Below are 24,159 nucleotides of genomic sequence, written 5' to 3' on the forward strand. Positions count from 1 at the left end.
TTGTTTAATTTTTTGTTTTGAACTATAGGGTGTTGGTACTGATTGATTCTATTTCGCCATTTTTCTGGTATTAATCTAGACCTTCTAATCTAAGATAAATCGTATTTATATTGATAATGACTCCTTAGCCAGTTTTTCCATTGATTAATTATAGAATCTCTAACATTTTTTTCTTTTAATTGAAAATCAAATAGCTCTTGGACTCTAAAATAATCATTTATTTTATTCTTTAATAAAAGTCTTTAATATTGAAGGATAGATCTTAACTTGTATAAGTTAATAATTTGAATTTGTAATAATTTGTAAAATACATATGCTTATGACATGGAGGATATGTCGTAAAGAATTTTTGAATTATTATTAACAACATCAATATTGCTATTACTAAATGACTTTTTTATATTTATAATCGAAATAAAATAAATTATATTTTAGTTTGTTTTATCAAATTTTTTATTTTCTTCATTATTGTAAATGTATTTAGTAACAAATCTTTTTGTTGACTCAAGAAAAAGCTGTGCATGGATCCTCGAATTACTAATGATACCTAAAAAGATATCTATGCACATCCTTTCAATTCAAATTCTTATAAAAAATGGATTTATGTGCTAATTGCACATTTCTTCTTTTTTAATACCTGTGAAATATTTTTTGATGATTTTAATTTTAATGTTTTAGCATTTTAACTTAGTTTTTTAGAACTAATATTTATCTATGAGGTCGTTACTCTGTTTATATCCGGAATATTAATAATACCATGAAATAATTAATGAATCATAAGTTTAGGTTCGAATTCCATAGAAAATACGGATAGTATTATCTATAATGATAGACAAATGAAAGGCTTCCTGAATCCTTTTTTTTTTTATGTTTCTTATGCATCCACTTATTTAATATTTATTTATATTTTAAAAATGAGTTAGTTAAACTTGAAAATTCATCCATTGAAAGTAAGTAAATAATTGAATTAAATGATTAGAAGTATATGAAAATATTAATTCTTAATTATTATTTTTTATTCACAATTTTAGAACTATTAAAGTCTATAAAACTCTAAGATATTTTAAAAATTTCCGCCAAGCAAAATCTTAAATGCTAAACTCTCAACTATTAATATTTTCTAGTTCTAACCAAATATACTCTTACTACTAGTCTTACTTTCACTAATAAAAATCAATTAATTATTGATATTTTACTTTTAAGTTAATTTGGGTAAAAAATAAATTAAAAAGGGCAATTGGTAAATCCAACTTTCTGCTATGTTTCAGAAGAATGACTGCAGAACCAGAAACGAAGAGAGGGGAAGAAAAATCATTGCAAATAAAGAAGCCATCCTTTTTATATGAAGAAACTAATACAAATTAAACATATTTGAGAGGAAACTATGTTGATGTATCTGAAACTCCATATTTTCCAGGGTAAACTATTTTACACATTCATTTTCCCGAGAAACAAACAACCCTTTAGTAGATTCAATTCATCATGTGTAAATATCCCAGACGTTATAGACCTCATAGCGAAGCAATATTGGTCAGAGCTCAAAACCCATCTCAAGAGTACAAACCCTATTGCTCTCCTTCATCAATTACTCACCTCAGGAGCAGACTCAGACCTTACTCTTAGGTATTTTACATGGTCCCAAAAGGAGCTTAAACTTTCACACTCTTTAGAACTTACTTTCAGAATGTTGCACTCGCTTGCATATGCTAAAAAGTATTCAAAGATCAGATCTTTTTTGGATAATTGTGTTCATAATGATAAGAATTATCCAGTTTCTTTTATTTTTCATGCAATTTCAGTTAGTGGGGATTCCTTTTGTGCTAATTCTATTATTGTTGATATACTGGTATGGGCTGATGCAAAGAATTTAAAAACCCGTTTAGGATTTGAGGCATTTAAGAGAGCTAGTGATTATGGGCTTAAGTTGTCTGTTACTTCTTGTAATCCATTGATGAGTGGTTTGGTTAAGGTGGGTGAAATTGGGGATATGGAATTTGTGTGTAAGGAGATGATTAAAAGATGAACCTACTTTGATTAGTTTTAATATTGTGATTAATGGGTTGTGTAAAGTAGGAAAATTGAATAAGGCTGGTGATATTATTGAGGATATGAAAGTGCGAGGGGGTATCAGCAAATGTGATTACTTATAATACTCTTATTAATGGCTATTGCAAAATGGGTAATTGGGAAGATGTATAAAGCTGATGCAATTTTGAAGGAGATGAAGGCAGATGGGATCTGCCCGAATGAGGTCACATTTAATATTTTGATTGATGGATTTTGTAACGATAAAAATGTATCAGTTGCAATGAAGGTGTTTGCGGAAATGAATAGGCAAGGTGTAAAACCTAATGTGGTTACATACAATTCATTAATTAATGGGTTATGTAATAATGGGAAGGTTAACGAGGCTACTACTTTGCGGGATCAAATGGTTAATTCGTGCTTGGAGCCAAATATCATTACTCATAATGCTCTTCTAAATGGGTTTTGCAAGAATAAGATGGTAAAGCAAGCGGGTGAATTATTTGAGGATATGCCAAAACAAAGAATAACTCCTAATGTTACTACCTACAATATATTGATCGATGCTTACTGTAAGGATGAAAATATGGAGGATGCGTTTGCATTATATAGAATAATGTTAGGCAAAGGGGTATACCCTGATGTTTCAACATACAACTGCTTAATTGTTGGTTTATGTAGAAAGGGAGATTTAGAAGGAGCCAGGAATCGTGTAAGTGAAATGGATACTAAGCATTTGAAAGCTGATCTCATTACATATAACATATTGATGGATTCATTATGCAACAAAGGGGAAATGAAAAAGACCTTAAGACTCTTGGACGAAATGTGCAGAAAAGGATTGAAACCGAGTCAGTTGACATACAATACCATGATAGATGGCTATTCCAAGGAAGGAAATCTCAGGCAACATTAAATTTAAGGTCACAAATGGAGAAAGTAGGGAGACTAGCAAATGTTGCCACATATAATGTGTTGATAAAAGGGTTCTATAAGAAAGATAAACTTGAAGATGCAAATAGGCTTCTTAATGAGATGTTGGAGAAGGGCTTGGTTCCAAACTGAACAACGTATGAGATTGTTACAAAGGAAATGATGGAGAAAGGCTTTATTCCAGACATAGAAGGACATCTATATAATGTTGCAGTCCGCTCTTAAACTTTGTAACTGAACAAGGGGTTGTTATCATTGTTAGATATTAGAGTGCTAGCACTGAAGAAGCTAAATGGACTTTCACATGGAAACTTATACCTGACTGCTTAACCCGTGCAGATATGGAGCTGATGTGTATGGATCATCTTGGATCCTGCTAACTGCTGTAGGATGGTACTTGTCAAAAGGAACTGCTGGTGCTTAGCAAGTTGTTGAATATTGTCAACCTTTGCTTATACAGGTAGATATATCTAACTTTTGGTTGAGTATTCTGATTTTGTGAAGATTACAATGCAAAATTGCATGTCAAATTCTTGATTATGGCAAACTATTGGTTCTTCCAAATGCAACATTGTCAAATTGAAGTCAAAGTATGTATTTGCACTTGCATTGCAAAGAAGTCGAATGATGTGATTACCTAAAGTTTCTTCTTTATTTCATTAGTAGTTACTTATTTGACTGGATATGATTGACATTTCAAAAGGAGAAGGAATTATCCACCAAATTGTTATGTTCTCTCTAGAATTGTTTCTGTTTCAAACTTACATTTAAGGTGTTATAATATTTGGAATTATCTTTTAGAAAGAAAAATGGTTTAATACTAATCATCATGGCTATATATGACAACAAATTCATGTTTACATATTAGCTATTATTTTCTCTTTTCCTAGTTTTTCAATCTCAATGCACGGGAAATAAAGTACATTTGTTGTTTCCTTGCCATTTCAAATTGGGTTTCTCTTGTTTGATTTTTTTCTCAAGAGACCATCTGTCAATATTGCTTTTATGAATATGATGGTAGATGATGGTATAAAAGCGTGAACTTTAAAACTTACAATAATGATATTAAATGAATATGGAACTAACAATGGATGACATATATTTAATAGTTAAATTTATTATAAACAATTGTATAATGAAAATGTCATGATTAAATTTGAGGATATGAGAAAGAATAATTATCTAATCACATTAGCAAAAATTTATATGAAATCTTTCAAGAATGAAAATAAAAAGAAAATAAAGTAAGACTTCATTCAAAAATAAAAATTAAAAATCAAGGGATCATTGGGGCTTAATACATAAACTATAAAGTTTAAAGTTTAATAGGCAAAAGAATAAATTTCAAGGGCTTAAAACATATATTTTTACCAGGGTTAGAAGTCCGTTACAAAGGGGACTTAATTAATAAGATTGAAAGTTGAAAGATCCAGTTAAATTAAAATAAAGTTCAGGGGTCTAATTAACAACATACGCAAAAGTTTGAGGTCCTAAATATGCTTTTTACCAGAAAGGAAAAGGGATAACAAAGCAGATATCAAGACAAAAATTGTAATAATAAAACTAAAAACGACAGGGTTCCAGTAGTTCGGACTTCGGAGACCGCACACCAAGGAGGTGAAACGGTGCGTTTTGAATGGTGGGCAAAGTCATTATTCAGCGCTGGTTAGTCATTAATGTCGATTCAAAGCAAGGAATTTTCTTCGTTTTGGAATTTCAGGCACATGGCTTCATTTATTTTTTAACTTTCATCAATTTAATTAGTTCATTCATTTTTAGTCGCATACCCAAATCCCAAATTTCAGTGAAGAATTATTGGCCAAATACGAAGGCAGTATGGATTTCGATTTCCAAAAGAAGCGGGTTCAACTTCTAATCTTCATGATTGGAATCGTCGCTCTTAGTATCACTGGTATGTCTATTTTTCGCCCTTTATTTAGAATTTTTCTGGGATCCAATTGTAAGCTACATTTCTTTTCAAGTTTTCTAGTGATTAAGCGATTGTTAGAATTTATTTAGTTAGTTAGTGAGTCTTGTTTTGTGTATATGGAGGTTTTGAATTTTATTATCCACCGAAGCTTTGTGTTTTGATTTGAATCGACATGTATGTTGCAAAATTGAGTATTGGAATTCAGTGTTTCGAATAATAATGCTATATAGTTTCTAATCTGGGTGATGTAATTAAAAAGAAAGAAAAAAAAATCACCATCTGATTGATTAATGCAGGAATTAACCTTGATAGAAGGAAAAAAAAAAAAAAAGACTAAAACCAAAACATAACTGAAAAATAAAGGTGCATCAAAACTTTCATATTTCTTATGTTTGATCTTTTTCCACATCGTCAATCTTTTTGGTCTGCTCACATATGAATTTAGATGATTTAATCTGAGATTTTGATAACAATATAGCTGATTTGAACCCTTATCTATTCTTGATATCTAACTTGCGTGAATTTTCAGTGAGTTTTGTTCATTTGCATGTAAAACGTTGTTTTCTACTGGTGGATTTTAGAAGAAAATCAGAACCAGATGTGCTCTGGTTTTGTTTTGCTCTACTGATAGCTTATATTCCTGCCTGCTGCTGTCTACAGCTGATAAATGTAGGCAACTAGTTGGGGAAGATTCTTCATCCCAGAGTGGGAAGTTTACCATCTTTAATTGCTTTGACATGAGCACCGGAACCCTGGCATGCACAGTGAAGGAGGGTGTGAAACTTTATTTCTACAACATCCGGTCTGCTCATGTTGAGAGTGCGAGGAATCTTGCAATTGAGCGTGCATTGCTTGATGCGTTGGGACAGGGAATGGCTGCTAAAGATGCAGCAAAACAAGCACAGAAAGAAGGGGCAAAAGCTGCAAAGTTGGCAACCCGACAAGCAAAACGTATTATAGGTCCTATTATATCATCCGGCTGGGACTTCTTTGAAGCTCTTTATTATGGGGGTACCATAACAGAAGGATTTTTAAGGGGCACTGGAACTTTGGGTGGTGCCTATGCTGGAGGGTTTCTTGGTGAGGCAAGGCTTGGACGCTTTGGCTATCTTGTTGGAAGTCATTTGGGCAGTTGGGTAGGAGGCAGGATAGGGCTGATGGTATATGATGTGGTTAATGGAGTACATTACTTGCTTCAAGTTTTCCAAGCAGGAGATAGCGAAGTTCATGAAAATTATGAAAAAGTCGTAGTTTCTGAGGATTCCCCTGTATACGAATCTTCTGAATATACGAACTCTGAGGCTTCTGAAGACTCCAATGTCTATGAAGCTCCACCTTATGAAAGCTCTGAATCGTATGACAATTCTGAATTTCGGTAATATTTTAGGTCTTGAGTGGCTTATCCCAATCGGTTTCATTCTTTGTAGGTGCAACATTGCGAGAGCTATAGTTCAGTGACAGTAGAAAATAGTGTATAAATACAGAGTGACAGCAGCATTGTTATAAATACTTGTGTTAAATGTATTTTATTTGGGAATTTATCCAGGTAAGCATCATCACTTTATTCCTGTATTCCCCTGACACATCAATCTGATCTCTTCATGGGGCTATGAATATATTGGGATTCGTATCAGCCTCATATGAAACTGGTTTTGGACAATTCCATGTCCCGTACAGGAGAATGTTTGTGGTAGTTTTACATACACCTTACCTTTGTGAGTTGTATATATTTGGAAGTCTGAAGTTGTGCTTTGTGAGAATATAAGAATGCCCTCCATGTGCTGCTACATAAGAACTTAAGAGAGTCTCTTCTCACTGTTTTAGGACTTCAATATCCCTTACCTTTGGAGTTTGTTGGACTATATTGCCACATAAATCTTCTTTTTCTGATTTTCTTTTTTATTTTAATGCTTTTCCATGATAGCTATTTAGTTATTGAATAATTGAATCTATAAATCATATGGTATACTAATAAACAATAGGAAAACTAAAATGCCAAATATATTTAAAAACTTTATTAGTCGTAGTAATTTATTTATTTTTATAATATTAAATACATTTTAACATACGACTCTATTTAATATATACATTTTAAATGATTAAATATCACTAATAAATTAAAAATTAAAAATTAAATGTGTTGTAAATGTTATAAAAATAGAGTTCGGATATTTAATAGATTAAAATAGAAAATTAAAGTTTCAAAGTTAGCAAAAATTGAAGCCACTTTCCAACTTTATCAAAACTTTCCAAATATGCATTCCAACTTTATGAAGACATGTTGTGGCTATCAAATACTAAAATGCAAGGACACTAAACTTGTTTTTCACAAATACAAGAAATCTCGAAGAGTTACAAGTTAATTATTAGTATTAGACCTAAGTTTCTAACTTTTCCTTTATAATAATATGGCCCTTCCTTTATTAACTTCATGACTAAGCACATAACTTTTTTCTGCATATCAAAATATATTGATTTTTTTGTGTTTAGAGTGTGCCGGGTGCCGAGTAAGATTTTTACGGGTGATAAATTACTGTTGCATACCCAATATTTTAGTTTTTAGCAAGTAAAAGTTAGCATGGAGTGATCTAAATTCCAGTGGGAGTCAATTACTTGGAAAAAAAAAAAAACAAAAGAAGAAGAAAAACATAGAAATATCTAAATATACTGTATAATGGTACCTTAAACTAAAGCCTCATAACTCATAGCAGTATAGCACGACAGGAGAATAGTATCCGTTGGAATAAATACAACCACACCACACCAGAATGATAATTAATGGTCTGCACGCTAAAGGAACTAACACAAACTTATTTTGTGTGTGTTTTAAGAGAAAGAAGGAAAGACAAGAAAGGAAGAAAAATAGAAGCAAAGTCGAAAGGTCTACCTTCTGCAAACAAACAAGAAATTGATTGAAATGGGGAGAAGGCAGACAACCCAAGTGGCAGGTACCACACACACAGTGGATGTTGGCAGCAGCATAGACTAGAACACAGAACAACAAGCTTCACCATCCATCCGTCCGCCCATCACAGTCAGAATCTTTGCAGTTTGGCACATGGCGTCGTGTGGTTGCCACAATTTATTTGACTTCGCTCACAGCCAACCAACATGCCGTTGCCGCACTTGTTGTTGTTGTTTTTCTTTAGTTGCTTTAGATTTCCCTCTATTGCTTTTTAATTAAATAAACTTAAAATTTTGAATGCTAATGCTATATATCATTAGTTCCCTATCATGGCATGAGGGCACGCCTCCAATATATGCTATACCTATCAAAGAATAATAATACTAAACCAAAGAATTTAATGATGATTCCTTGCTTATGAAACTATAGGAGTGATTATAATATAGTGATGTTCAAGAATGATTACATAAATTCTTAATGAAGTATTAAAACAAAGGTTCAAGCACCACTACAAGAAAATACTCGATCAAGTTCTTAAATCCTGATTCATAATTTTTATAATTCAGTTTTGTTTAATGTATCAATGAAGATTTCATGGTGTTATATATGACCCATTTAATAAAAAGATGGCCAAATCTAATATTTTGATTCATTAAGATGATAGAGCAAATCAAACCCTACACACTTTGTTGAAAAGATGATCCCAACTTCAACGTCGAGTAGTCGCGTAGGTGCCTGTTGTTGGTGGTGGTGGTGAAAGTGGCCAAATTGGCTATAAAAGAATCATATAAATAAAGCAAAGCCACTTCAAATGTGTCATAGTGTCTACATAATATGTACGAACATGACTTCTCTCAATCAATGGCCAAGCTTCAACATTTTTTTTTTTTTGAAAATATATAGAAGATCTTGGAACAAAGTGGGAGATGAAAACAGAAGATGGGACATGGAGAAACTATTAGATTAATAATTTTCAGCAGATTGCACACTTAACAAATTCTTATAATTCTCGTCGCATTGACCCAATTAGCGAATGATTTGGTAAAATAAATAAATATATCATTTAATCAAATCTTAGACATAAATATAAATATAAATTTTTCTATTTGACCTATATTTAAAATAAAATTAAAAAATATTTTATCATAAAAAAAAATCATACATTTCGATATGAAAATCAAAAAGGAATTGTATCAGCAAACTACTTTGATTTAGCAGCGAGTGTTATGAATTATCTGCTAGCCTTTGCATCCTTAAATTCTTATCAAGTGCTTGCTTGTTAAAAGAAGTTGTGAATTTATCATTAAGAACCCGTTTAATCAGAGAAAGAGAATTGTAATTGACTTGTGAAGTTAATATTTTTCCTGTTTTTCTAGATATAAGAAGTGAAGGGTTTGGAAAATTTTCATTATGCAATTTGTTCTAAAAGTGCACAAAATTGATTGGTTCAAAAATGGAAGTCAAAAGCAGAAAACTTTTAAAAGCAATGAATTGATAGCCATCACTTCCTGAAAGAGATTGCTGAATCTCTTGTATTCACCATTGAATTTAAAAGGAAGAGAGGATATCAATAAAAACAAGGAAAAAAGCAATGAAAGACCACTTTCTTTCTTATCTAAAGAGATAAAGAGAGTATTATTATATTTAAACAAGAAAACAAAATGGCATGAAATGTCAACATAATAGTCATCGAAATTGGCCATCCAATTGCTGTAAAGGACACATTATGTCTGTTTACATAATTGAAGAATCAAGAGTCGAAAATTAAAAATAAATAAATAAACTATTATTTAGTGCCCTAAATTAATGATGCCAAAAACATCTTTTCTGTTGCATGTCTTAACTCATTTTATATGGCATCTAACAAAAATAATCTAACATCTCTGGACCCTCAAAAATCAAAGTGACACAGCCGGACCTTCAATATTAATTATTGTTGCAAAACTCAACTACTAATATTAATTGCTATTAACTTGCTAAATTGAGACAAGCTGGTGATTGCATAAGTAGATATGAAAAATAACTTGCTTACTTCATATATATCTTCTTTTGAGCACATATGAAAAAACCCGTACTCATATTGACCAATCCATAAACTAGATCGTGACCCGCTCTTGAAATATTGTTTGTTCCTTCACCTTGTAGCCTCACGGTTTTATCCTTTATAAGAAAAGGGTTCTAAAAGTGAAGAGATGGTATTGAATCCTATAAAACTCAGGTTCTCTTAACTCTTAATTAATGTGGAATATAGTGTGATCACATACTATATAATCACTCGATCTAATAGCTAGTATGGAAATTGCGTGCACAAAACATGAACATGGAGTCAACATCCTCTTGTTTTTCTTACAAGAAAAGTTTTGGTAAAATCTTATAACTAGTAATTAAATCACTGGATAAAGACATTTGGTATTACATGATTGAAAGAACACACTTTGTTTTCCTGTATTTAATCTCTAATCCCAAAAGACATATGGTAATTCTTGGATTATAATAAGGAAAGTCTAATACTTTTTGTTAGCTCCAAACGGAGTTGAAACTCAAGACAACACATTTATAGAAATTATTTTAGTATTAATTTAGCTACACTTAATTAATGAGAAAGTATAATACATCAAAAGGATGAAAAAATAATCTTAATTAACAATCTTTGGTATTGTTCAAAAAGAATTAACAAACCTTTGTGAATTAAGGTGAAGTTTTACTATGGGGTGGACCCAATTTTTTTGTCTTTAATGTAAGATAAGACGATCAATTTTGATTAGGAAAACGAAATGACATAGCTATAATGTGAACTGAGAGATGCTACTTGTTAACATCAATATAGAGAAGTTCCTTGAAGGAAAAGAAGACTTAGTCTAGAATTAAAAACTAGGGTTTACCTCAACCATCATTGATTGATTTAAAATATCTTTATGAGCTAACTATTGCAAAATACTATTACTTTGTTAGGTTCTACAAGTAACCATCCAAAATCTAGTAGTAAGAAAACATTTTAGAGTAGTGTGAAATCATTCATCAGTTGAAAGAATCAAGGGTGTGAAAATATTAGAATAAGAGTCTTATTACATTTCATTTTATTTTATTTTTGTTATTATCATCACGTAATTCCATTAAAATTGAGATAAGATGATTCAAAACAAATAAGTTAAAATTTATTGAGTAAATTAAATCAAATTCTAAGTTTAGTATTATTACTATAATTAACTTCAAAATTTGGAGAGACTTATGACGAGCTTACCCTATTGTATTTGTGCAACTCAAAGTAAAAATAAATAAATAAATTTATTGCATGACTAATACGAAAAAAATTTAAATTATTCGTATGAGTTTCAATGATGCGTGATACTCCAGTATTAGTAGAAATTTTTTATCTAATTTAAATCCATACTTTTACCTCTACATTAAAGGAATAGATAATATATTTTACATATATATATATTGGTAAGCAAAAATTAACAGTATTAATTATGACTAGACTTGCAAAGTTGCACCAATCCACCACAATATAACAGGAAATATTCCAGAGAAAAGAAAAGGTGTGTTCATTTTTCTCTTAGTAGTTTCACTCAAATGCACTTCAGATTCTGAAGTCTCAGGTCTGCAACTAACTGCTTCAATTCAGTACCACTAATGTTAACAAGAAGACAACAAGAGAGGATGAACTTTTAATGCCATATTGGCAATTGATCTTTTTTATGATTTTGATGCTGAAACATAAATGCCTCGACATTGGGATCGTGAGTTTGATCACATCTCCCAAGGAAAATCATCTTCTACTTGTATAGTGTGACTGTGGTCCATATATAATATAAACCCTAGTTCTCCATGAGACAAAGAATAAGCTTTTTTAAACTTCTCATACTGTCTCCATTATTAATGAAGACTAATTGATATCTTATTCTAGTTCTAAATATTTGGCTATTGATGAAAATGAATGAGTATTAAATCTATAAATGTAAAATTATTTAAATACAAACAACTATTAAGATCATCGATTGTTATTAAAATTATTCGTCAGATCTATTTTAATATTTTTTTAAAGAGAAAAATAAATATATAAAAGATGCAAATCTTCTCTGGGGTGGGCCCAGAAATGCCCATAAATAATGACCTCATTGGAGGGCTCCTTCCTAGATGTGAAGAGAGTAATACCTTACTGTATCTTTTGAAAGGTCCTTGGAGTGAGTTTTCTAATCTTCCAAGAACAGCCTTTGCTTAGCAAATAACCTCATAGTGTCGACATGGGCTGCCAAGAAGAACTCTTGATACAGAAAGTCTGCGACTTGTATCATCAAATCTCAAGCCTTGAGAGTCTCAAACCTTCCAAAGATGTCGACATGCTTTTCACAAACCTTGTTCTCACGTGCATGCCACCGAACCCTATTGATGTTAACAAGCTTTGCAAGAAAATCCAAGAAATGAGGTCCAAGCTCATTAGATTATGTGGAGAAGCTGAAGGTCATTTAGAGACTCATTTTTCCACAATCTTAGGTTCCTTTGATAACCCTCTTGACCATCTGAATATATTTCCTTACTATTCAAACTACCTCAAGCTTAGCCACCTCGAGTTCACTATCCTCAGGCAGCATTACCCTCATGCTCCTAGCCAAATTGCCTTTGTGGGTTCTGGCCCTCTGCCCCTCACTTCGATTGTGCTAGCCTCCAACCACCTTACCACAACCTCTTTCCATAACTTTGATATTGACCCATCAGCCAATCTTAATGCGCTTCGCTTGGTCTCCTCCCATCCTGACCTGTCCAAGCGAATGTTCTTTCACACAACTGATATAATGAATGTCGAAAATGGATTGCAAGAGTTTGATGTGGTTTTCTTGGCAGCTCTAGTTGGAATGGACAAGGAGGAGAAGATTAGGGTCATTGATCATTTGGCCAAGTACATGGCTCCTGGAGCTATTTTAATGCTAAGGAGTGCTCATGGTGCTAGGGCTTTTCTCTACCCAGTGGTCGATCCTTGTGATCTCCGAGGGTTCGAGGTTCTTTCTGTGTTTCATCCTACTGATGAGGTGATCAACTCAGTTGTCATCGCACAGAAACATCAGCTTCCTATACAGTCAATTGATCAGCAAGTTTTTGTCCCCAATAACATAATACTGCCAAGCAAGTGCTCTGAGATCCAAGCCTTCAATCCCCTCAACCATGGAAACATGATTGAGGAATTGGCCATTGAGGACCAACTCTCATAAACTCATTCTCTTTCCCCTTCTCTTTCTCTCTTCCCCTTGATACGGTCTCTTAGATCATCCGCATGGAAATTGGATCTTCAAATTGCATCTTGTATGTTAATGATGAATGTCTAACATATCATCTGCTATTTTATTACATAAACAAACTATCATCTATAGATTGTAATTTTCTCCCAATTCGTGTCTTTACTATATTTAATTTTCGATGAATAAACATCTCCATCTCAGGCAGATGTGTTTAAAAAAAAAAATCTTCTAATTTGTTTGTGCAGTGGAATATTATGTTTCTATTAATTTTACTTTCTTCAATGATATTTGTTTCAATATTTGGATGCATATTGTCATATAGCATGTTAATTTGTTCAAGTGTATCATCTTTTGCGTGTAGAAAATTCAACAAATTTCGTGCATAGGAATTATACTCTTATATGCATCTCTGTTATTACTTAACACAATCTGATATACATATACCTGATCTGAAGTATTCTGACTGCTTTACAAGATGACAATCTGACACAATGATAAATGTGAGACCAATAACAGTATACCATGTGGATGCTGCATATATATAGCAGTAAAGAATTAATGCAAGAGTAGCATCGCCCTTCAGTATTGGCTTACGTTTGCTTAACAAGAAGCGTATGTCCTATTTATGAAATCAATCCTGCCTGTGCATTAGCACTAGCTAGCAATTAATGTATTGACTTCGTTCAAAAACCAAAACCAAAAAATAAAAATCTAACATTCAAAGTCTGATTATGATGACGTCCATGCACATGTGGGGTTGTAAATATTGTTTGGCTGATAATACATAATGCCTCTTCTTTTATCTTATTCCTTCCTTTTTTTTTTCTTTTTTCCTTCTTCTTTCTGTTTTTGATGATCATCTTCGAATAAATGTCTTTTTGTTTGATATATGAGGTGGGGTAATGGGGTTGGAACTTTATGATCATGGCAAGAAAATGATAATGCAATAGGGAAAGAAAAACCGGTCGAATGAGACTCTTTTTCTTGTTGGATTAGACCTGTAAACAATATCGTTACATAACATGTAGGCCATCATATATCTTATCAGCTAAAAGGGAAAGCAAGTCTCAGATTTGTCCATAAGTGATCAATTTATAGGTATATTGACAGTTCCTTAACAATCTTTTTTATCTATGCCTTCATTTCCCTATCTTTTGCTTCTTTTGGTTTCTGCCTAAAATTTGAATGCTCCATCGAACTATTTATCTATATTAGTATGAGAAATGTGAAAAGCAATAGATGTTGTTGAGGAGTTCATGATCGTCTCGATGAAAAATAATAATAATGATAATAAAACAGAACTACTATGCATTAAGATCCTAGTTCTTATATATGATGACAAGAACACACCTGGTACTTAAAAAGAACGTCAGCATCTTTCAAATTTGAAAATATCAAAGCACTATTATGACTCAATTTGCACCTTGTTAATCGCTTAAATCTGACAATTAAAAGCCATACCTGAATTATTAATTGAATAGTAAAGCAAAAGATTATATTGCTTCTGCTTCTCAATCTGTGCATTGGATGACCCAATCATTCCCCATTTCAATACGAATTTAACTCAGAACAGCTTGTTCAAGCTAAAAGGGCAGCAGCAGCAGCAGCAGCAGGAGGGAAGCCTTTCGCTATCTGTTACGATTGATTTTTCTACAATCTCATTATATTTCAATTACAATTAGTGCAAATTAAATTAAAGCTTAAACCTGCATTTGCTTCTGAAACTCTCTATAATAATAATAGTAATTAGTTGATGGAACAGATTTTCTGATTAACACCGGCCTAAAAGGAATTCACTTTATACGGTTGTGTCTAACGACGTGTTTGGTTAAATTGCAATCACGTCATTGTATTCTAGCAGGTCGGGAATCAACCCATAGTTGGGTTCTTGTAATTTGGTTTTTTCTTTTCAAACTGAATTTTTTAATTTGGTCCATTACAGTTTTAAGTTTCTTTTTTTAAAAAAATCAATTCAACTAATTAACCAAACTAACTGAAGCTTTCTATTTATTAATACAAAATATTTTAATATTTTAATTTTAAAATATATCTAGTTCAATTTGATTTATTTTTTTTTTCAATTGGAATGATTTAGATTCATGAAAGAAAAAAAGTTGATTTGATTTAGTTCTCTTATTTGATTTAAATTTATAAATAATTTGATTTTTTAATGTATATATATTTAGAGTTAATTTAAAGAATGTCGTGCAAGATTCTTACGGATGGTAAAATATTATTTTAAGAGTTTTAACAAAGTTACATACTAGATGATCGAACTCAGAATCTTAATTAAACTAAAAGAGACCATTATCATCTCTTCTGTAAGCTGTTGAATATAAATAATTTGATATGAAGAGTTTGTGTCTACACAATTGAATATTCACCCCTAAACAGGGCAATATAAGTCCAAGTTTCTCAAATGCCTCGTTGCACAACTACATTTGTTATTTTATTTTCATGAAACCTGTTATATAATTTTTGAATATGCGATTTTCGTATTACTTATAAAATTTAATATATATCTCCTTTTTCTTGGTTAGATATTGAATAATGACAATATTTATAGAACACATTTTGAATAGAGTAGACATTATTCTTAGTTATTTATTTTTCATTCATAGAATAATTAAGAAATCAAAGTCATCTATCCTTTTATTATTCACACACTATAAAGGTGATAATTCTAATTAATATAGTTTGTTTTATATATTTTTAATATTGAAAGAGACTTTAACTTTGGATAAAGTCACTAGATTAAAGTACTAATCTATATATGTTTATAGGTTTTAGATAGATTTATATTGTTTATTATTTTTATTTTTATTTTTAATTTTTAAGTTTGGCCATGTCCATTGGGTATCTACTAATAACTATTGGTCAAAATGCTCCAACACTGTATTATAGCTCCGGCCTAAACTAAACCGGCCCAGCCCAATGATTGAATCAAATTGAACTGATTTATCACTTTGTTTACATACATTTATTAAAAAAGAATTACAAAAAACAATAACACTAAAAATTGAACAATCTTATGATTTTTTTTATAACAATTGATATTTAAAAGAAAGATAATAGTTTCGTTTTTAAACTTTACGGTTTATAATTTATTTCCTACAGTTTATATATTTTATTTTATATTATTTTACTTATAATCTTAATAACCCAAAACATTATAATTCTATAAATATACATCTATTTAATTATTTAAATTTTAATATATTTTTAAAAAATTTAAAAATTTTAGTATTTAAACATAATTTTACGTGCCATTGAAATTTAATAATAATAATTATTTTAAGTTATATAATAAATAAAATATGTTGTCGTTTTGAAAACATTGACTGCGGCAATATTCCAATTCCGTCACAAAACTAATGGGTTTTCTTTCTTTCTTTCTCTCTTATTCTTTATTATGTTTAGTTTAAAGTATTCTTTCCTCCGGCTGAAATGCGATCATATTAAGCCAAGTTCATTAGAAGGGTAATAATGGGTGGAAAGTTGAGAACTAGTAGCTGCCATGCAAAGTTAACCAAATTGAATGATTATTCTTTTTCCTTATTATTATTATTATTATTATTATTATTATTATTATTATAAATTGAAAAATATCTTATACTTTACATGTATATAAGTTTACATAAAAAATAAATAAATAAATAAGTGAAGATAACTTTGCTTAAATAACATTGTAAAACAAAAGATATTAAAGTGGTGTTTGAAAACCAGCCAAATCCTTAAATCATCAAATGTCACTCACATACCACCGTCACCTCCACCTCTACTATCGAAGTAGGAAGGCGCTCCTCCTATGCTGCCACCGACAGTGACACCTTCCATAAGAGCATATCTCACATCTTCAGATGGCTTCCAATGCCGCTTCCGCTGGTTGATAAACCAGTTGTTTATTTGCTTTTGATCTAATCCAGTGATCTCTGATAACTTCACTTTCTCGTCTTCCTGTACCATGCAAATCGATGCAGTTCATAATAACTCGGCAAGAACATCCCACATATGTATCCAAGAAAAGATGCAGTAAAAGGAAAAATATAAGTACCCAGGACTTGTTTTCAGAAAAAAGTTGAGAATTTTCTGTTCAGCCACATGCAAACGCAAGACAGATTAATTTGTGAAAATGGGCGATGTTTTACCGTAGGATATGGCCATCTGTAATGATTATTCCACCAATCCAAAAGAATCATCCTTGCATCCTTTGGTAGTTTGCCTTTCTTTCTTTTCTTTAAGAACTCCTTTCTCAGATTGCTAAGATAACCACTGTACTTCCGTAATAGCATTCCTTTAAGATCCGGGTCAACAGGCCGGCTGCCACAAGATTCTCGGCTTTCTGATGCTTCAATCTCACCACAGCTTATCTCCTCCTCTGAAGTTCCAACTGCTTCATCTACAGCCAAAAACACATTGTAGCAACATGAATCAGAATGCAGTGGCGTGGTTACATTTATGTAGAAAATCCCATAAAATTAACATATCCATATCCCTGATCCTGCAAAGAGCATTTGGAATAGGGTTTTAGGTTTCCTTAATCACATGAATATGAACAGAAAGTTCCTGTGCATTAGTATAACTTGTTTAGAATCTTTAGTTACAGGCAGCATTCCTTGCATCCAATTCCTGCAATATCTAAACTCCCTAGTTTCATTAGCTAATGTGCAGTATACCCGGATCCTGTTCATCCTCATTTCGAAAGAAACACCATTACTAGAAGAAAGATGCTTGCTACACCCTGTAAATTTTAGTTCTGAGATATTAGCAACTGGCTTCATAAACTTCACCTTTGACTCCAAGCTTCAGCTACCACCACTCAAGTTAAGAATACGAAATATCTACTTACAAAAGTAATTCAACCAATTTCATTGCTCTCTAATGAGGTGAAACTTTGCATGTGGGAACCATAGAAATTGCCTATTCTCTGGCAGTGGTACTATATTGAGGGAGAAACAAAACTATCCCTAGAGAAGCAAACCCATCAAAATTCAATCTACTAGCTCAAAAATATGGCTAAAACGGACGGGTAAATGCAAGTTATAAAATATCAAGAGAAAATGCAAATTCTAGAAATGAATATAATAAAAGAATTTAAACTTTCTATAGCCTCAACAAATAGAAAACAACCGTACTACTAAAACAAGAATTTAAATATACATACTAAAACAACCATCACCCTGAATAGCTAAGTAGTGTAACAAGATGTCTTTAAATAATGTTAAGAAAGGGTTATATGCAATCTGTGACAAAGGATTGTATTCTGGAGTCTAAAGATGTAACTGATATGTGATTTGGCCCCTTTCAACTATAATGCCTAATGTTTCTGTGCCAAAACTAGCTAAAGAGAACACCTTCAACATGCCTCTATAGTTAATAATTTTCTGTTAAGAGAAAATTCTCTATCACTTCCACATACTGTTCCTTCAGCTACTAGCTTTAGCAAAGCGGTTGACAGGGAGTCCAGCCACCTTGTTTACCGATGGTAATGCATTCAGACAGTGCAGTTGCAAAAGGTTATAGTGATTAGGAATTTGATCACAGGTGGAAGAACATTATATTTTCCAAATCTAATTCTCAAGCATACTTTTTCAATCCATTGTTAATCTTTAGTATACCTCCACCAAAAACGAATCAATATATACATCTTAAGTATTTTATAATTTGAGCTCTTAGAATTATTCCCTTGAATACTATTTCCTAAATGCAAACCTTCATTATAACAGTTAAGCAAAAGAGTCAAGCTCCTGGCACAAAGTTCATCATAGACTGCTTATTGATCTTAGCAGATACATTTTACGGGGGGAAAACTTCTGAATTAAACAAACAAATGTATACCAAAGTTCTTTTCTCTATATAGGCAATACTGGCATGACTGATAACATTATAAAGTTCAATTAAATCTAAATCCCCAATCACTTTTGAAGCGCTTTGAGCTTGAGAAATGCGATTGCCTGTAATAAGAGTCATAAATACTGCAAAAAGAGATGAAACAAGTAGTTAAGCTGTCTAAGCACAATTACACAGCAGAAGTTCGTACAGCAAAAAAAAGAAAGGTTCATGAATCAGAAGAAAGATAGGTATGACTCAACGTCAAAATAAAACAAATGCGCACAGAACATTGATTTCATCCATATGAACATGTCAATGTTGGCATAAACAACGCATAGAGACTGATATGGATGGAAGTTGGCAAGTACAGCAGCATATGGTCATCTGCTAAAGGGAATCGCAACTTTTCAACTCAAATACCAGAAACACTATTCTTTTTAACATGCACAGTGGCAAAAAGTTTGTACCCTCCGCAATTCAAGCTCCTTCAATGCATAGATTAGAATAATATGTATGACCCATTTCGTAGCACTAACAAATTAAACATGAAAAGCAATTACGAATTCACATTACAAATCATTACCAGAGCCATAATGAAAGGTTTTTGTCAGCGTTCCTTTACAAAGATTACTTAGTTGTGATTCTATGTCGCTGAAGAATGTAGTCGCCTCATCAAACGGCTTGGATAGCTCCTCCTTGTATCTATGGAGTACCTCACAGTACGATTCCTTGAAAAACAACAGCAGTTTTTAGTCCTTAATTGTTCCGAGAATATTACTAAATGAGACCTAGAACAACATAGACTTGCTAACAATTTAAACAAAATAATAATAATAATAATAATAATAATATTACAGTTGGCCCCTCCCAAGAAAAAGCAAGGAAAAGAAGAGGTTAAACAGGAGTTGTAAGATTCGAAGAGTTGTCTTTTCATTTCGTTCACCATGAATTTTCTTGAGAAGAAAACTGAGGATAAGCATGATGAAACTGAAAGACTGAAAGTAAAATTATAAGACTTAAAGAAAATGAACTACACACCATGAATTCATCAAGTTCTGGATCAGCCCCCATCTCACCGCTACAACCTTTGATTGAGTAGTTCTCTCTCCCTATTTCTTCCAGAAGAGATGTCATTTCTGGAGGTGCACCAACCTTAGAAAGGCACAATAAAAGAAATGGGAAAATTAAAAAAAGAAAATTTACACTTTTGATCACATTGTTCTTGCGTATTTTCAGCACCATCCAAAAGAAAAACTTTGCTTTGAAAAGCAAGAGAAGTATCTTGAAAATGCATTGATAACAAGTTTTAAAAGAAAAGGAAGAAAGAAAGAAAGCAAAGATGTGTAGACAGTGAAAACCTTCTGGCATTCTATGTAGGCAGACACTAGGTCAGGATAACGAGGGTGATGGGCGATCTGGGTCTTGATTAAACCAAGCATATCTGAATCAGACACTTGTGCATGATGATGATTACCCGCTTGAAATTGAAGTAAATTAACAACCGAACTACGAAATTCATGAGTCGTGCTAGTAGAAGCAGTGAAGTTTGCCGGCTGGAAGTTATGATCAACAGTAACAATATTTTCTGAACAAGAAATCCTAGGATCAAGTCTGTACAAATCCTCCATGGCATGCACAAGATATGGTATCACATAAAAAAAAAAGAAGAATATATATCGATTCTTGAAAACAAAACAGCTAGCAACAGATGGCTTGTGTCTTAATCTTGAAATGACCTAAAGAAAAGATTTTCAAGAAATCTTTAACCACCAGGTTTGAGATGGCCAGTTGTATGATCAAACTGATCCGCAACCATCAAAATCTGTTCAAGACCAAAGGGCTCTGGAGTTAGCAAGAAGTTCCAAGTCCAAGAAAGAAACACTAGTTAGAAGACAGACACATACTTTCTTTTCTTGTAGGACTGAAAAATGAAGATAAAGGGACATGTATGTATGTAAGTATTACTGTATTAGGAATAAAAAGAGCACGATCTAAGTTGCGACCAGTAAAAGGCAATCTTTAATAAGTAATAGAACTCCCCATTACTAGAACAGAAAACTCGAAGTTCAAGAATACTAGTTGCAGAATAAAAACACAAGTGAGCTAACAAGAACCATTAAAGGAAAGAAACAAGAAGAACCCCATCTAACACACAAACTCCAAGTTCAAGAATCCTAGTTAAAGAAAGAGAAAGAGAGAGAGACACGGTCACAAGTCTTAGTCTTTGAAGTAAATAAGAAAAAGACCAGACTACTTTCTTTCCCAAGAAGAGACCTCTTCAGATAAAGTGGGTACAGTGAGAAAGTGGACTATGAAGAGGTAAAGAACTGAAAAAGTTACTTAACAGAGCGAGATGGCAGATGGATAAGCAAAGCAAGCAAAGGCACGTTCTTTACACGGTGGGTAACAGTAGAAACACATAATGAGAAGTGGGTAGCCCGAATTTATAGAGAACATGTTTTCTCTGTGTATTTATAGAGTTTTTTAACTGTGACATTTCATTCTGCTAGGTTTCGGATTCCAATTGGGTGAACTTTAAGAAAAGAAGAAATAAATAAAAACAGGAGATTATTTAGAACAGTAGATTGTGATTGTGGGTTTCAATGGCCTCTCTCTTTCATTTTGTACCGTACCATTTATGGCTGTTGCTTCCCGTTCACCAAGAGAGACCACACCACGCCATATGTATACATGTCCTCTTCTTCTTCTTCTTCTTTTTCATTAAAAGAATAATCATAATTATATACTTATTCTTACCATAAAACTAAAATTTGTCAAAACTGAATTTATGATTAACAGAAAAATTCAGTTTAGTTAATGACTTTTCAAAAAGAAACTAATCAATTCTTTATCTGAAGTTTTCATGAATCAATATAAAGTCTTTAATTCAGTGCAAGAAATTAAGAGTTTAGACTTTATAATAATATCTAATCTATATTATTCCATATTGATTACCTTAAAAAGATTTTAATATGTATGATTCTTATGTTTCTTAAATTATTATTATTTTTATACATTAACTAGTATATTATTTTTTTAATTAAATCATATAATAATTCTAATATTAAAAAATAAAATATTGACTAACGGGTTACTTTTTCAATTAAGAATAATATTAAATTCTAAAAAATATTATTCATATTATTAATATTACTTACAAAAATATAATTAATATATTAATTAATAAACTAACAAAGTATTCTGAATTTTTTAGAATATTTTCTAATCTTATATGATATTAACTTTTTTTTTTCTTTGTATAATCGTGTAAATTCAGTTTAATACTAAATAAATATTTTTTGAATAAAGCTTAATTTGAATTTGAAAACATTATAATTAAAGTAATAACAATATTCACATGGCACGTAGATTAATAATTAATTATTTTTATTACTATTTATTAGAATTTTATATTGAACACAAAGTACACTTTTTTTCCATCATACTAATTATGAATTATATATTAAAATTTTCAGTTTTTGCAATATTTTTTTATTTAGTGTAAATTCGAATATTTAAATAATTACACTTAGTAGACTATAACATTTTATTATATTCATGAAATAAAAAACAAAAGATCATTAGAAGTAAATTACTGTCTAATTGTTATTTTATTTTTTATCAAAGAGAATTTCCTTGCCTTTATATTATTATTATTATTATTATTATTACTTATTGACTCATTTGTTTCTACTAGTGCATGTATTACGTACATGTCAGAGAGGATTCTGACCATATGAATGTGCTAAATTCATATTTTTCTTTTAGGACAAATTATAGAAAATGTATTTGCGATTTTGACTATTTCTTAAATACAAGTATGTTATATTTATTGAAAAAATAGTATAAATAAATTACATTGTTAATAAAATTAAATATATAGTATTATATCAAATTTTCTTATATGGTATATACATATTATATATACTGATAAAGCGTTTTTTCTTTAGAAAGATAAATCATAATTTTCTTTAGTTTTTCTTTTACTTTGAAATTGTTATATTAATAAATTAATAATTTATAAATAATATTATTATATTTTACTAGTAAAAGATTATATAAACTAACTTTATTAATAAAATATCTATTTCTCACTTATTCAGTACATATTTTTCTTTAGTTTGAAAGCATTACATTACAGTAAAAGAAAGCATAACATTAATAAATTAATGATATCACAATAATATATTATATTTTATTAATGAAAAATATGAAAATTAATTTTTTTTAAATAACATTCTAAAATTCAAAAAGTAATTAAAATCCGAGTAATTTTTTATATTACTTACCTTTTTTAAAAAAAATTATTTTAAGTTTAGTATATATTTATTATTTTTAAATAATAAATATATATTAATTATTTAATATTGAATATAAAATGTTTATTATATGAATTCCTTTATTTTCTATTCATTGTAATGCAATATTAAGTCTAAATAATAATAATTTTTTTAATTTTTTTATTGGTCTGCCATCTTTGATCATTTTGGAAAAGTACGAGGCGGAGAGCCTTTTGTCAAATTCTAAGGCTGCAACATAGTCAACAACAAAGAATTTAAAGACAATATCTGAAATAAATACTTTTAATTCTTATATACTTCAAAGAGTTATATATATAAAAAAGAAAAAAGAAAAACTCAACTAAATTAACCTATGAGAAAGAGTTATATTTATAAATATGATTGTTAGTAAATCACAGTCAAATTGATTACACCGTTAGTAAATACTGACATGGTAATTGAAAGAAGAGTAGCTATCGCATGTCATATCAAAATCTTTTATTATTATTTGCTAATAATTATATTTATAAAATACTAAAATAATAAAAAAATTTAAATTTTAAATAAAAATATATTAAACTACGAAATAATTTAATAAAGTTTTTCCAAATAAAAATTACTGCTACATATACAGTCCATAATACACAACCAAGAGAAAAGTACACTAATTTATATATATATATATATATATATATATATATATATATATATATATATATATAAATTTTTAAAATCTAAAACTTTTGTGCCATGTGTGTTAATTTTAATATATAATTTTTATTTTAATATGTGTATTTAATTTTAACGCATGAGATTTAAATTTATGTATAATTTTATAATTTTTTATTAATTTATTAATTAATATATTTCATTCACAATTAAATACCTGACTCTAATTCTAAAAAATAGCATATTAATTATATTCTAATATTTATATTTACTAATAAATAATTTTCTAATCGGATAATGATACTAATTCTATCATAAAAAATTGTATATATTAATTATATTTTAATATTT

General features: G+C 30.7%; 3 protein-coding genes and 1 pseudogene across 3 annotated transcripts; 3 read left to right on the top strand and 1 right to left on the bottom strand.

The window, feature by feature from the left end:
* The first annotated feature begins 1,390 nt into the window (after positions 1 to 1,390).
* LOC8269819 lies at positions 1,391 to 3,196 on the top strand (annotated as a pseudogene).
* A 1,329-nt stretch (positions 3,197 to 4,525) lies between these two features.
* LOC8269820 lies at positions 4,526 to 6,521 on the top strand. Its single transcript, XM_002512463.4, has 3 exons — positions 4,526 to 4,623; positions 4,738 to 4,870; positions 5,549 to 6,521. Exons 2-3 carry the CDS (start codon positions 4,795 to 4,797, stop codon positions 6,265 to 6,267), a joined length of 795 nt encoding a protein of 264 aa, XP_002512509.1. The 5' UTR covers positions 4,526 to 4,623; positions 4,738 to 4,794; the 3' UTR covers positions 6,268 to 6,521.
* Positions 6,522 to 11,929: 5,408 nt separating this feature from the next.
* LOC8269821 (nicotianamine synthase) lies at positions 11,930 to 13,309 on the top strand. Its single transcript, XM_002512464.4, has one exon. It carries the CDS (start codon positions 12,038 to 12,040, stop codon positions 12,998 to 13,000), a length of 963 nt encoding a protein of 320 aa, XP_002512510.1. The 5' UTR covers positions 11,930 to 12,037; the 3' UTR covers positions 13,001 to 13,309.
* A 3,331-nt stretch (positions 13,310 to 16,640) lies between these two features.
* Positions 16,641 to 21,300, bottom strand: LOC8269822 (homeobox protein knotted-1-like 1). The gene is made up of 5 exons (XM_002512465.4): positions 20,218 to 21,300; positions 19,898 to 20,011; positions 19,443 to 19,587; positions 17,176 to 17,426; positions 16,641 to 16,984 (listed from the first exon to the last, which is right to left on the bottom strand). Exons 1-5 carry the CDS (start codon positions 20,485 to 20,487, stop codon positions 16,781 to 16,783), a joined length of 984 nt encoding a protein of 327 aa, XP_002512511.1. The 5' UTR covers positions 20,488 to 21,300; the 3' UTR covers positions 16,641 to 16,780.
* Between the last annotated feature and the right edge of the window lie 2,859 nt (positions 21,301 to 24,159).

This window comes from Ricinus communis, chromosome 10, assembly GCF_019578655.1.
Source record: "Ricinus communis isolate WT05 ecotype wild-type chromosome 10, ASM1957865v1, whole genome shotgun sequence".
Taxonomy (NCBI): domain Eukaryota; kingdom Viridiplantae; phylum Streptophyta; class Magnoliopsida; order Malpighiales; family Euphorbiaceae; genus Ricinus; species Ricinus communis.